This window comes from Candoia aspera, chromosome 3 (genome assembly GCF_035149785.1).
Source record: "Candoia aspera isolate rCanAsp1 chromosome 3, rCanAsp1.hap2, whole genome shotgun sequence".
NCBI lineage: Eukaryota > Metazoa > Chordata > Lepidosauria > Squamata > Boidae > Candoia > Candoia aspera.
The window spans coordinates 134,152,719-134,166,086 of NC_086155.1; the positions used below are offsets into that span (position 1 = coordinate 134,152,719).

At 38.2% G+C, this 13,368-nt stretch overlaps 1 protein-coding gene across 1 annotated transcript in view; it reads left to right on the plus strand.

Moving 5' to 3' along the window:
• Positions 1-13,368, plus strand: part of CDH20 (cadherin 20) — a 75,958-nt gene that overhangs the window by 22,262 nt on the left and 40,328 nt on the right. The window contains exons 2-4 of the mRNA XM_063298777.1: positions 5,412-5,706; positions 7,591-7,710; positions 10,300-10,467. Of these exons, the coding sequence (XP_063154847.1) occupies positions 5,412-5,706; positions 7,591-7,710; positions 10,300-10,467 (583 nt within the window). The remainder of the gene's footprint in view (positions 1-5,411; positions 5,707-7,590; positions 7,711-10,299; positions 10,468-13,368) is intronic.

Genomic DNA, 13,368 nt, shown 5'->3' on the forward strand with positions numbered 1-13,368 from the left:
CCTTGAACTGGTATTTTAAAGGATGTCAATAGGTAGATACTAACTGACTCATTAAAAAGATCAACAAATATGGAAGATGTATACTGGAATTCTCTATCACAGAGATGTCAGTACTGAAGATACCTTAGAATATATTGCGTATCTACAATAATCTAGTACAAGAATATAGCTAGATCAGCACTCCAGTGATTAGAGTCAGAAGGCTACAGGAATTAATGAAATAGCTACAGAAATATGGCAAGCCACAGAAGAATCAGTAAAGGTTCTCACCAAACTGTGCCAACAAATGAGCAGAATGATACAGATTGGAAGAGGTCAGTCTACATACCAATACCAAACAAAGGAGACTTGACATGGTATGCAAACTATCCTTAATTCTACATGCTAACAAAGTAATACTGAGGATCTTCCAATGCAAATTAGAGCCCTACATGAAAAAATATACCTGAAGTTCCTTTTATAAAAGGCTGAGAAACTAGAGACATAATTGCTGAAGCATACTTAATAATTGAGAAAACCAAAGAATACCAAAATTAAGTCAATATGTACTTCATTAACTATAAAAAGGCCTTTGAGTGTGTCAACCATGTTAAGATGTGGAATGTCCCTAGGAAAATGGGAATCCCGGAACATCTTATGCAAAACATATACACAGGACAGAAAGCTGCAGTCCAGATGGAACATGGTGAAATAGACTGGCCCCAGGTCAGAAAAGGAGTGAGACAAGGTTCTCTCTCCTTATTCATTCAACCTACATGCTGAATAAATTGAATAAATATTGAAGGAGGCTGGATTGGAAATAAATTAGCATAGATTAAAATTGGAGGAAAAAAACATCAATAGTCTGTGCTATGCTGATGATGTTACTCCCATAACTGAATGGGAGTATTGCAAGCTGTAGTAATGAAAGTCAAAGGGCACAGTGAAAAAATGGGACTAAGATTAAATAAAAAAAGATCAAACTAGTGACAGCCGGTACACCCACCAGCCTTAGAAGTAACAATGAATATACTGAAGTGGTGGATAGGATCAACTATCAATAGGCCTTGGAAAAGATACTCAGATGCCATGCCATGCCTAAACCTATGCAGATCAGAATCTGCAGGCAATGGTTTTCCCGGTGGCACTCTATGGAACCAAAAGTTGGACTTTGAAGAAGGAGGATAGCAAGAATATTGATGTTTTTAAATGTTAATGCTGATGTTGGAGAAGGCTCCTGAGAATGCCACGGATAGCAAAATAAAAATAGTTTATCAAACAAATCAATCCAGAGTTATCACTTGAGGCACAAATGACCAGGCTCAAATTATCATATTTTGGACACATTATGCAGACCTAGCTCTTTTGAGAAACTGATAATGCTTGAAAGGTAGAAAGAAAGAGAAGAAGAGGACAACCAGCAGCAAGGTGTATGGATTTGATTACAGCGGTGATGAGTGTACTGTTGGGAGACCTGAAGGGCAGGTTAGGGACAGATTATCCTGGAGAAGGATAATTTATCTGTCTACATGGTCACTAAAAGTCAACACTGACTCAGTGGCACATAATCAATTAATCATTCAGTCAAGATAATTTTGAGATAATACTGAAGATTTCGTAATCCAGATTTCAACAGTTCATGGAACAAGACCTGCAAGACAAAGCAGCTGGATTCCAAAGAGGCAGGGACACTTCCCATCACATTGCTAATATCTGATAAATAATGGGAAAGGGGGTTCCAAAAGCACATTTGACTGTGTAAACCACAATAAAAGCTGAAATTGCTTGGAGAAACAACAACTTCAAATATCTTCAGATATCCTGATAATACCAATTTGATGGCTGGAAGCAAGGAAGACTGAAGCAATTGCTTCTTGAAGGTAAAAAAAAAAGTGAAAATTTCATTCTGCTAATACACCCACACACACATATAAGCACATACTAAGATTATGTGAATAAGCAATGCTGCCACAAATGCAAATAGGCAGCAAATAAGAAGTAAAAGACTTTATCTTCCTAGGCTCAAAATTGCACAGGGATAATGATTGTAGCCATGAATTAAAGAGAAGTTTGCTACTAGGGAGAAAGATTGTGATAGATCTAAAGAAAATGTTAACATACTTGGCTATCACCCTGACCACAAAGATACATATTGTCAAGGCTATGGATTCTGAAGGTGTTTGGACTGCTGGCCTATATCTAGATGCCAAAAGTTAAATAATTGAAAATCTATCATTTGCAGATTTGTGGCAAATAATATTTACTTTGCAACACCACATTTATGAAATAATATGCAACCCAATTAACTGATCCATGGTATATACTCTACATTCTGCAAAGACTCTACAGCAAAAAGATTTCCTTTTGAATATAATTTTATTAAGAGTTTTGATTACAGCAGTAAAAACTAATACAAACTAAACTTAGAGAAAGATAATAGAAAAAAGAAGAAAAAGTGAAGAAAAAAAGAAAAAGAAAAGATAGGATATAATAAAGAGAAAGAAAAGAAATATATAAAGAAGTGACTTCCAACCTTCATCACGAGTATAAACAAATTTAGTAACTCTTCACCCACTATAAGGTTACAAACAGTTATTTCTTCATCCCATATCCCATCCCTTATCTATAAGCAAATTGAAACATCAACTTTTCCAGATTCTGTTACTGTAACCTTACAATAAAGGTAGTATTAGGATTCTTGCTTTCAGTTTCCTGGTCTGGACTACCTTAAAGGGCTGATACTGATTCTGGTGTGCTGTGATATTATGTTTTTCAACTTTTTTTCTACCAGTATATGTAAACTCTGGAAAGACAAACGATATTATAGATAATAAATGTCTGTTAACTCTTCTGCTGCTAGTTATGGTTCCACAGGCTTTTTAATCAAGTCACAAATTATGTTACGTTTAATATTTATTCAATTATTATAGCAAGGAAACTTGTTATTAATTGAATTGTTCTTCTTGTTTTTGTAAAAGATAATGGGTACTCTATTTTGCTGATCAATGTTTTTGCCTCCCAGATTATCAATGTGTACTCAGAACTAATTAATTACCATGCAGTGTGGTAATTCATTAACTCCCTTTAACATTTTATCATGCGCTATCATCCGTAGCAGCTGTGCTAGTGCATAAAGATCTCCCAAACTACTGTATTTCCCTTATCCTATTTTTTTTAACAATGTTCACATTATAACTTTATTATTTCTTCGTAGCTTAACTATATTCTGTGAAATCAATTTACTGCCACAATGCTATTTTTGTATTTTAGATTTAATCTTGGGTAACTAGGAGTGGGACATTATAATATAATGCAAAGAAGCAATTGCTTTGGATGGAATATGTAGAGCTCATAATAGCTTTATTTTTTTCTATGACTTATTTTATGTGTATATTTTTATGATACACTAATTGCAGTTTGGTGGGATAGGGAAAGGGAAAGGACAGTACAATGGGGAGTTATAGTGCTTTTTCCTAACTCCAGCACTGTGTTTTTCCTTCCACCACTGAGGCCACTGTAGATCAAGAGCTATGTACATTTCCAAATCCAAGCTATTATGAACTGCTCCTGCATCACCCTTGTCCTTTCTCTGAGGCAGACTTCAAAGCTTCTGCTATGGTATTTAGATGCCCCAAGATATGTGATAACCTGTAATTAGATAGAAGTCTTTCTAAGTCATCTTATACTGCTTTTGAAATATTTCCATTAAGAAGCTTCCCTACTTTCCCACTGTGATATCCCCTTAGTGTCAAGCAAAGACAATTTGATGTTCCTAAGCTTTTTGAACTTCCTATATTTTAAACCTGTATTGTTTTACTGTAATTAGGTGGTGGGGAGGGTATGGGGTTGTGTGCATGAACTCATGCATGCTTTTTGACCTTTGTTTATTCTTGTGTATTTTACTATTCTTTTAAGATAATAGTTTTTCTGCTGTGTTCATGTACACCCTAGAAATATTTATATGTACAGTATGTTATAGGCTGGATCCAGCTTATGTCAGCTCTGCCAAATAAATAGACATAATAATCAGCCCATTCTTTATTTGTAGTGAAAATGATGTGCAAATAACTTAAATCTACATTTATATATTAAATTACAATTTAAATAAATTAGAGAGAGAAAGAAATCATAGGAAAAGGATACGTATTCATACATTTCAGTATGCCCCATGCTGAATGGTCTTCAGGTCATGGAAAAGAGAGAAGAGATCACTCTTTTAGAAGCAAATATCAGCATTTTTTTTACAACCCTTGACTTCCAGGGGGAGCTCCTTCTCTATAGGGTCTGTGTCAGTGATAGCTAAGTCACCCAATCAAAGAGGTAGTAGGCAGGTTTTGCCTCTTTTACAATGTAATTCCTAAATATTGTGTATTGCTTTCCTCCACTGGAATTAATAACAGCCATTCGTTTAATATGTTCCCTGTTCTAAGTATTCCCGATCACATCTTGTTCCATAGAATCATGCCAGCTCTTATTTATAGCCTACCCCCTCAGTTACATTTCATAGTTATGCTACCACAACCTTACCCAGCCTGACAGCCTCCAATGTGCTTTTGGAAAGCAATTGTGACCATTCATAGCAGCTATATTTGCTGAGGATGATGGAAGGTTGCCAGATGGATAAGGCTTTGGCTACCATTAAGGGACATGACACTTTTCAGCATCACATAAGAAGGCACCTACTACTACCAAAAACTTGCAGTCTAAAGTTTATAGAGAAATCTTCACAGTCTGGAGAGAACATGGCATGAGAGAAATGCAATAAGTAAAAGCTGTAATGTATATTTTCGATATTATTTGGCAATGATGAGCCCTGATTAATGTTTTTTTTTCATAGCCAACAAGAGCTGGTACTTTTTTCTTGCCTCAGTTGTTCATGTAATAAACAGCAACTGACCTTTGTTTTTTAGATTTTTGAATTTCTAAATTATTTCTACTTAGTTCCATATCAGGATAAGTCTATGAAAATTATTCTTTCATTTATTCCCAATTCTATATTCAAGTACTGAAAATAATGATAAGTCTGAATATTTGACCTTTGCTATGAATGTCACTTCTTCCCTCCTCCACTAATTCTAACAAATTAACCCAGAGAACCTGAATATACATCTCATTTCTGAGTAATGTTGTTTCCCCAAGTATAAAATATTACTTACCACATGTCAGTTTGTGTCATAAGAATCTGTGGATTGTGGAGCAGGAAACATTTGCTTTGTCAACTAAAGCAAATGCCACAAAGCTGCTGCTGTTGCTGCTTGCTAGTAATAATGATGATGATAACAACAACAACAACAATGACAGTCAAAATTACAATATTTAAACTTACTGGTCCTTTGGTACCATATGATCGCAAACATCCTAAAGCAAATTCATTAAATAACTGCTCATGAGTGCTACTGCATGCACCAATTATATTTAATTACTTTTTGCAGCTCCACTCAGATATGGACAGAGGAGATGGATCAATCAAATATATTCTCTCAGGAGAAGGAGCAGGAATTGTTTTTACTATTGATGACACTACTGGAGATATCCATGCCATTCAGAGACTAGATCGAGAAGAAAGGTCCCAGTATACCTTAAGGGCTCAAGCCTTGGACAGACGAACAGGAAGACCAATGGAACCAGAATCTGAATTTATTATCAAAATCCAAGATATCAATGATAATGAACCCAAATTCCTAGATGGACCATATGTTGCTTCAGTTCCAGAAATGTCACCAGTAGGTAAGAAGAACTTAAAGAACTTGTTTTTGGTATGTGTTAAACCATGCAGTAAATACACTTGATGAATATTTGCTCTTTATTCCATCTCTTTGACCAGAACAATTGGGTTTGTTTGTTTCTCTTATATCCCAGCTTTCATTTAAGAGCTTGAGACATCATACATAATGCTTCTTCCTCTTATTTTTCCCAACAACAACTCTTTGAGGTAGGTCGGACTGAGAGTGACTGACCCAAAGTCACCCAGTGAGCTTTTGCAGCTAAGGGTGGGCTAGACTCTGGGTCTCCCTACATCTATTCCAATACCTTAGACACAACACAACCATGCAGAAGGAAGAATAAAAATTAGATGTACAATCTAGAGGGTAATTTCAGGCAAATCAGAGTACAAGCAGGGAAGAAGAATGGTAGTTATGAAGACTGGTCGTTATGGAGCAAGTCTAGTTTTTGTGAATGATCCTAAAGATCTGCTGAAATTTTCCTGCCACGATGATTGGCTGTATAGTTTGGGGAGAAAGATCATAGCGTATAGCATTAAGTTCAGATCATCTCTAGAACTAAAAGTTCTGTATTCGCTTTAGGAAAGTCACCCTGCTATATCAATATAGTCAGTGGCCTCTTCATTTTCATTGCACTTTGCATCAGTTAGGGTACACTTTTCATCAGCTGACAAAACAGAAACCCTAATGGAGCCATAAGATGATGATGGTGATCATACACTGTTTTGCTTCTAGGATTAGAAATAGTGCAGATATACAGATGGTTGTAAAAATATTTCTGGAGGTTCATCCCACTTTTACTTTTTATTATAAAATAATGAGTATATTTTAAAAAAATTTCTTCCTAGCATTTTTCCCGCAGGTGCAGGGCCCGTTCTTTCAGATCAACCAAATGTTGATCCATTGGTTGCAACAGACAACATTTGGTTGATAAAATGCTAAGAATTTATTTATTTATTCATATACATACATACATACATATATATGCATACATACATACATACAGTGTATATACAGTATATATTCAGTATATTGTAATGATCCACACGCTCGAGCATTCACTCAAGAACATATATATACAGTATATATACAGTATGTACTGTATACATTATACATACAGTATGTACTGTGTATATGTATGTATGTACAGTGTGTGTGTGTGCGTGTGTGTGTGCATTTTAAAGCAATAAAACAAAAGATAGAAAGGAGGCAAAAAAATACCAAATAAAGATCCACATAACTCTTAACAGAGAACCAACAACATGTGTTGTTTCACTACAGATCACTTTCTAATGTTTAATGAATTTTTACCTGTTACTCCCATTAGTTACCTGAGGGACCATCTTCTCACAGTTGTTTCTATCCATCCTATCTGGTCTGGCAGGATAGGCATGCTCCGGGTCCTGTCAGCCAAGGAGATGTAACTTTTCTGCAGTAGCATCTGACCTCTGGAACATTCGCCTTCCTGAGATTAGGATGGCCCCGATCCTGCTGGCCTTTTGGAAGGCCTTGAAGACCTGGCTATGTGCCTAGGCCTGGGGTCCCAAGTATGTGAAGGGCCCTGTTTTCTGGTTGTGCTGACACTGATGGATTTTAATATCTCTTGGCTGCTATTTGTATTTAATTTCTTTTTGTATTGCATTTATTGTTTTAATTGTTTTTATGATTGTTCACTGCCCAGAGTCACTGGTTTGAGATGGGTGGCTATACAAATTGAATAAAATAAATAAATAATAAATTAGTACTAATGACTCATGAGTACAACTTTCTTAAGAATCAGAAACAGAACCTTCTCATGAGCAAAGGTTACAATTCACTGATCCTTGTTAGAACTGTGTCCTCTTTCCCCAGCTACAAATCTAACAAGGCTCTGCACTGTTTTTGTCAGGCACCTCTGTTATCCAAGTGACAGCAACAGATGCTGATGATCCTACCTATGGGAACAGTGCCAGAGTAGTCTACAGTGTTCTCCAAGGACAGCCATATTTTTCTGTGGACTCCAGAACAGGTAATTTCAGCCAAAATCATCCCCAAATGTGACATTTCCCCTTAGCTGTCATGGCGTATTCAGCTTGGGCTTCATCATCAAAAACCAAATGGTCAGTAACCATGGGCCCCATCATTTTTCACTAAAGCACCAAGCACTAAAGCATTGAGCGCACTGATGAAAAATAACATGACTGGATCGGCAACAACAGCAGATGGGTACAGCACTATTAACTTGAGTAAATGCTGTATCAAAATCTAATAGAACTACTGTAAAGTATGTAAGGAAATCAAGGTTAGAAGAAACACACACACAAAATGTGATTGGTATAAAAATACAATTTTCCCACTAGAAGCAGTGGCTTATTATGTCTTTCAAGGTCAGTGGAGAGAGGCAGGTGGCAGGCAAAGATCTGATCATACAGATGAACAGGAGTATAATACTGCTGAGTCTTAATGCTACTAGTACACTACTAATATCTAAAAGCAAAATAAAACACTAAAGAACTCATACCTTAGTCACCTCCAGGCTGGATTACTGTAATTCACTCTACATGGGGCAGCCCTTCAAGAGCTTTCAGAAGTTACAGCTGGTCCAGAATGCACTGGTGCAGGTGGTTTGGGGCATTTCATGATACACGCACATGATGCCTCTTCTCCACAAGCTGCACAGGCTTCCGGATGTTATTCAAGGCAGTGGTTGTCACCTATAAAGCCCTACATGGCATTGGGCCAGGATACTTATGGGACAGTCTCCAGTCATTTCTGCTCACCCCACCAAAACTGGCAGGATTGGCATGGTCCAGGTCCCTTCCATCAGGAAATGTCATCTTGTTGGACCTCAGTGTTGTGCCTTCTCTGTTGTAGCACATGCCCTATGGAACAACACTCCCCCCACCCCCCACCGAGATATCAGTCTGGCCCTGATCCTTCTGGCCTTTGTAGGGCATTGAAGACCTGAATGTTTCCTCAGGCACTGGAGCTGAGAGATTAAACCAGTCCTATTGGTAGATTTATTGTTTGATCTGTATGGATTAATAATTGGATTTTTAGGCCCAGGCATGTATTGTATTGGAGGGACGTGGTGGCGCTGCGGGTTAAACCGCTGAGCTGTCGATCGGAAGGTCGGCGGTTCGAAACCGCGCGGCGGGGTGAGCTCCCGTTGTTAATCCCAGCTCCTGCTCACCTAGCAGTTCGAAAACATGCAAATGTGAGTAGATCAATAGGTACCGCTTCGGCGGGAAGGTAACGGCGTTCCGAGTCGTCATGCTGGCCACATGACCCGGAAGTGTCTATGACAACGCCGGCTCTTCGGCTTTGAAACGGAGATGAGCACCGCCCCCTAGAGTCGGATTCGACTGGACTTTACGTCAAGGGAAACCTTTACCTTTACCTATGTATTGTATTGTATTGTGTGTTATGTTGTTGTTATTGTTGTTATAGGCTACTACTTTTTTGTTGTTGTTGGATTTAATCCCCTGTTTGCCACCCAGACTGGTGTAAAATGGGCAGCTACATAAATTGTTAAAATAGAATAAAAAAATAAATTAAAAATTAAATTAAATTAAATTAGTGGTGAATTTAAAAACCTACATTTAAATCCTGTTCAACCATGAAACAGCCAGGAGACCTTATGGACTTCTGACTGCTGTTTTATACACAAGAGCAACATTATTCAGTAAAGTTAGCAGTTGCTCTTCGCAGGATTTATCAGAAAAATCTTGCTGCCCCCTCATGTTCTCTTTCAGTAAAGTTCTCAGAAAAGAAAACTTATTTCCATAACTTCAGATGTTAATTAGACATGGGAAAATCTTGTCTTTATTTCTATGAACATTACCATCTTCTTGTATTCTCAAGAGCAGATATGCCATTCTATTGTGCAGATTGAAGTTCTGTTGCACATGAGATACTTGTTAATTGCAATTGGCTTAATGGCTTATCAGGTTCTGGGGGGAAAGCATTGGCATCTCTTTAAGCAGTGTGGGAGCATCATAATAAAGTTTTGAAGCATTGTTTGTGTAACAGCCTGAACATCCAGTCAAAATTTCTTAAATGGATCCAACGATAATGGATTGACTTCCTTACAGCATCAAATATGCATGCGGTTAAGATCAGAAAGGCAACATTTATTTAAAAAGAAATTGCATTATAACTAATTAAATAACAAGTATTTGATTTAAATCATTATGAGTTAAAATTCATATGCATATTGCATTACTGAGTAGATAAGAAAAAAGTATGAGATATTTCAAATAGTAATTACCATTTAATGCTAACTGGAAAGCTTGTTTTTAATGTTTCATTTACATTTCCTATTGAAAAATTAAATTTCTTCTTCAAAAATAAATGGAATTTCCTACTAGAATCTCAGTAAGAAGAGAGATTCGCTATCTTCTGAGATAACCCTTCCTCATAATTGCTTTGGGTAATCAAAAATGATATCAACAAAGTCAGTCCTCTGTTAGTAAAAGATCATTCTTTCTGGGAAATCTTTTAAATAATTATTTTGAAAAAGCACTATTTTCAAATCAAGACTAATTCCAGTTAATTTCAAATATATTATTATTTAGTAAATTGTCTTTTTCTGTGTTATTCTCTGTGGTTTCAATAGGCTTAATTAGGACAGCACTAATGAACATGGACAGAGAAGCAAAAGAATACTACGAAGTTATTATCCAAGCCAAAGACATGGGTGGACAGCTGGGAGGATTAGCTGGAACAACCACAGTCAATATTTCTCTCTCTGATGTTAATGATAATCCACCCAGATTTCCACAAAGTAAGTACCATCCATTGTTTGTATTTTGGTGTCCCCCAGCTTCTCAACAGATCTCTCAATCTGAAGATATGCTTCAGCTGATACATTATTATTTGTTATCTATTTGCTACCCAGTAAGTATCGGCTATAATCTGAAAATCTGTGGGATGTTATTCAAAGAAGTAGTGATTTTATTTACTTTGCATAATAAAGTCTGGTTTGTATTAGTTTTGTATTTATTAGTCAGTATGTGAGGCATGGCAAAAGTAACAGCGAGATAAATCCCTGCACCAAAAGATTACAATGTAAAGTATAAGATAAAGAAGCAGAAGGTGGAAAAGACAGAGGTAGACAAAGATAATGACCCTGAAAATGAATATGTCATGAAACGTGTTTATTCTTGTAAAACAATCTGAGCCACTACCAGGGGCTGAAAAGAGTTTAGTCACAGCTTGAAACAGCAAGGAAGCCATTCTCTCTTAAAAATGGGATTTTCTTTGGTCCTTTATCATTAACAACTACCCATCCAACCCTATTTTAACATTCTGGGATGTTATCCCTCTTTAAATATTAATCCAATTTTATAAGGGTTTTTAAGCCCAGAAATGCCACTCCCCAAATGTCTAGGCGAAATATCTTGATCCAGCATTATGTGAAATGGTGCATATTTTTCAAGGAAGGGGAGGTGGCATGAAACAGAGGAAGGAATGAGGGAAAAATTGAGGGAATTGTATGCACCCTGGGTGAAGAGAAAAATGATGACAGATATGGCATAAGGAGTTGGGGAGCAAAGAAAAGGAAGACATGAAGGAGGTTAGATCTGGAAGAGATCTGGATCTGGAGGAGAGCAACATGCCATTGGCTTCTTATGAGAAACCAGGGGCTGAAGGAACCATGGGACTGAAGGAACCATGGGAAGATTGTGACCTGGAAAATGGAGAAAATGAGGACAGAAAATTCCATAGTGTAACTTCAGTTGTATTATTGAAGAAAGGATTAAAGTTTTAAGAGGAGCTGAGAATAGTAAATGACTGAGAGTCAGTAGGGCTTGGAAAGCAAACAAAGGTGCTGAAAACATCCTGAAGAAATTTTTCTTATGATTGTTGTTGTTCTTAAGCTGATTGCTTCTTTGGTATCTATTTACTATTTGATTTGGATCAGGTAGGATATGTCAGCTCCTCTTCTTTTGGTACCACCTGTACCCAGAAGACCCTTTGGGGAATGTGGGCCAGAAGATGAACCAACTCCACCAGCATAGTAGTCTCTGTCATGGAGGCAAGCCTGCCCAGGCAGTCCCAAGGCAGCCTCAGAGCTACACCAAGTAGTGAATCTTGCCCAGGTACATTTAGATGTGGCAGGCATGCTGGTTGCTGCTGTGGGCTTCCCTAGATGTTTTCCACCAGCCCAGGCTCTGCTAAGCCTGCCATTGTGGCAAGAAAGGGGGAACAGCATCAAATTGCAGCACAGCCACAGGAACCTGGGGCCTAGTCTCACCCAATTTTCAGGGTTGTCATAAGGGGAGGGAGGAGGTTTAGAGTTGCCAGCCTGAGGCAGAAACTGGGACCAACTCCTTTGGAATGTGTGTGTGGGGGGATGTGCCAGTTAGAGGAGAGGTCAGGGCTGTTGCAGAGTCCCCATCTAGGTGCAGTTTGGGCAATGGATAAGGAAAAGCCTTGGAGCTCTACAGAGGACAGCTGCTTGGTTTGGGCCCTGCAATTGAGCATAGCTGATAGGAACCATGCCAGGAGTACATCCTTGTTTCTGCCAACTGGATAAAAATGCCATTCCCCCCTCCTTCACATTAGAATGCATATTCCTCTTTCATCCACACTCACCAAGGTTTGCTGAGACACCTGAGCAGCCACTGCTGTTACTTCTCACCTCTCCTCCCCCTTTGCTGAAGCAGCCATTCCCTTTCAGTCTTCTCTACAGTTGCCCCCTCCAGGTAGGGCAGTCAGAGAGAAGCCACTGGGAGGGAATATAAAGGCAGCAAACAGAGCAACATAGGCTGAAGTATACAAAAGAGGAGTGCTGGCAAGTGTGGCTGGTGAATGAATAAGAAGTAAGGGAAGTTCAGGGAACAGTAAATCACACGGTCACCCTTGGCAGCATGAGTTCTGACAACGGTTCTGCTTTGGGTGCCTTAGCTTAACTTGGACATGCATAGCTGGATCATGGCCAGACTGCACTTCACCTCTACTTGGACAAGCCAACAACCAACTTATCCAGGAGCGTATTTTGCTTGTGACTTACAATTTCAGAAGCCCTGCTTCAGAAGGCCAGAATTGAAGAGTTGGACAGGAAGAAATCCTTTTTTGTAAGGCTTCCACCTTGTGTAACTATAGGTTGGTCTTAGATCACAGTTACTGTAGAGCTTATTTTCAGTTCTAAAGCACAGGCCATTTAAGAAATATTCAGCAATTACTCCGATACAAAGGGGGATGTGCTAAAGGCACTGAACATAGATATTATTGTGGCTGATCTTGAAAAAGCTAAGCAATTAGATGCCATTAATACTTGGATGGGAGACCACTACAAATGACAGGGCTAAAGGCTAGATAGGACTTTGAAAAAAATCTCTGGAAGAAAGCAGCCACCGACTTCCATACTGTTGCCAAAAAAAAGGCTATACAGATGTTTCCCTGTTGTAATCAGCAGTCAAGCTCAATTTGCAGGAGACTAACCTGTGTGTGTGTGTGTGTGTATATGGATATGGATATAGTTGCAAACAAATTCTAATTTATTTACATTTTTAAGCCTCCAGAAATCACCAGGAAAGACTCACTTATTGTCCTTCCAAATGCATCTGTAGGACCTGTTATTTCCTGACTGGTATTCTGTTGCAGCCAAAACATACAAAACTCTTGGAGCATTTAACAAGCTAACACATTTAGGGAGCAACATGATGTGAGAGATCAGTTT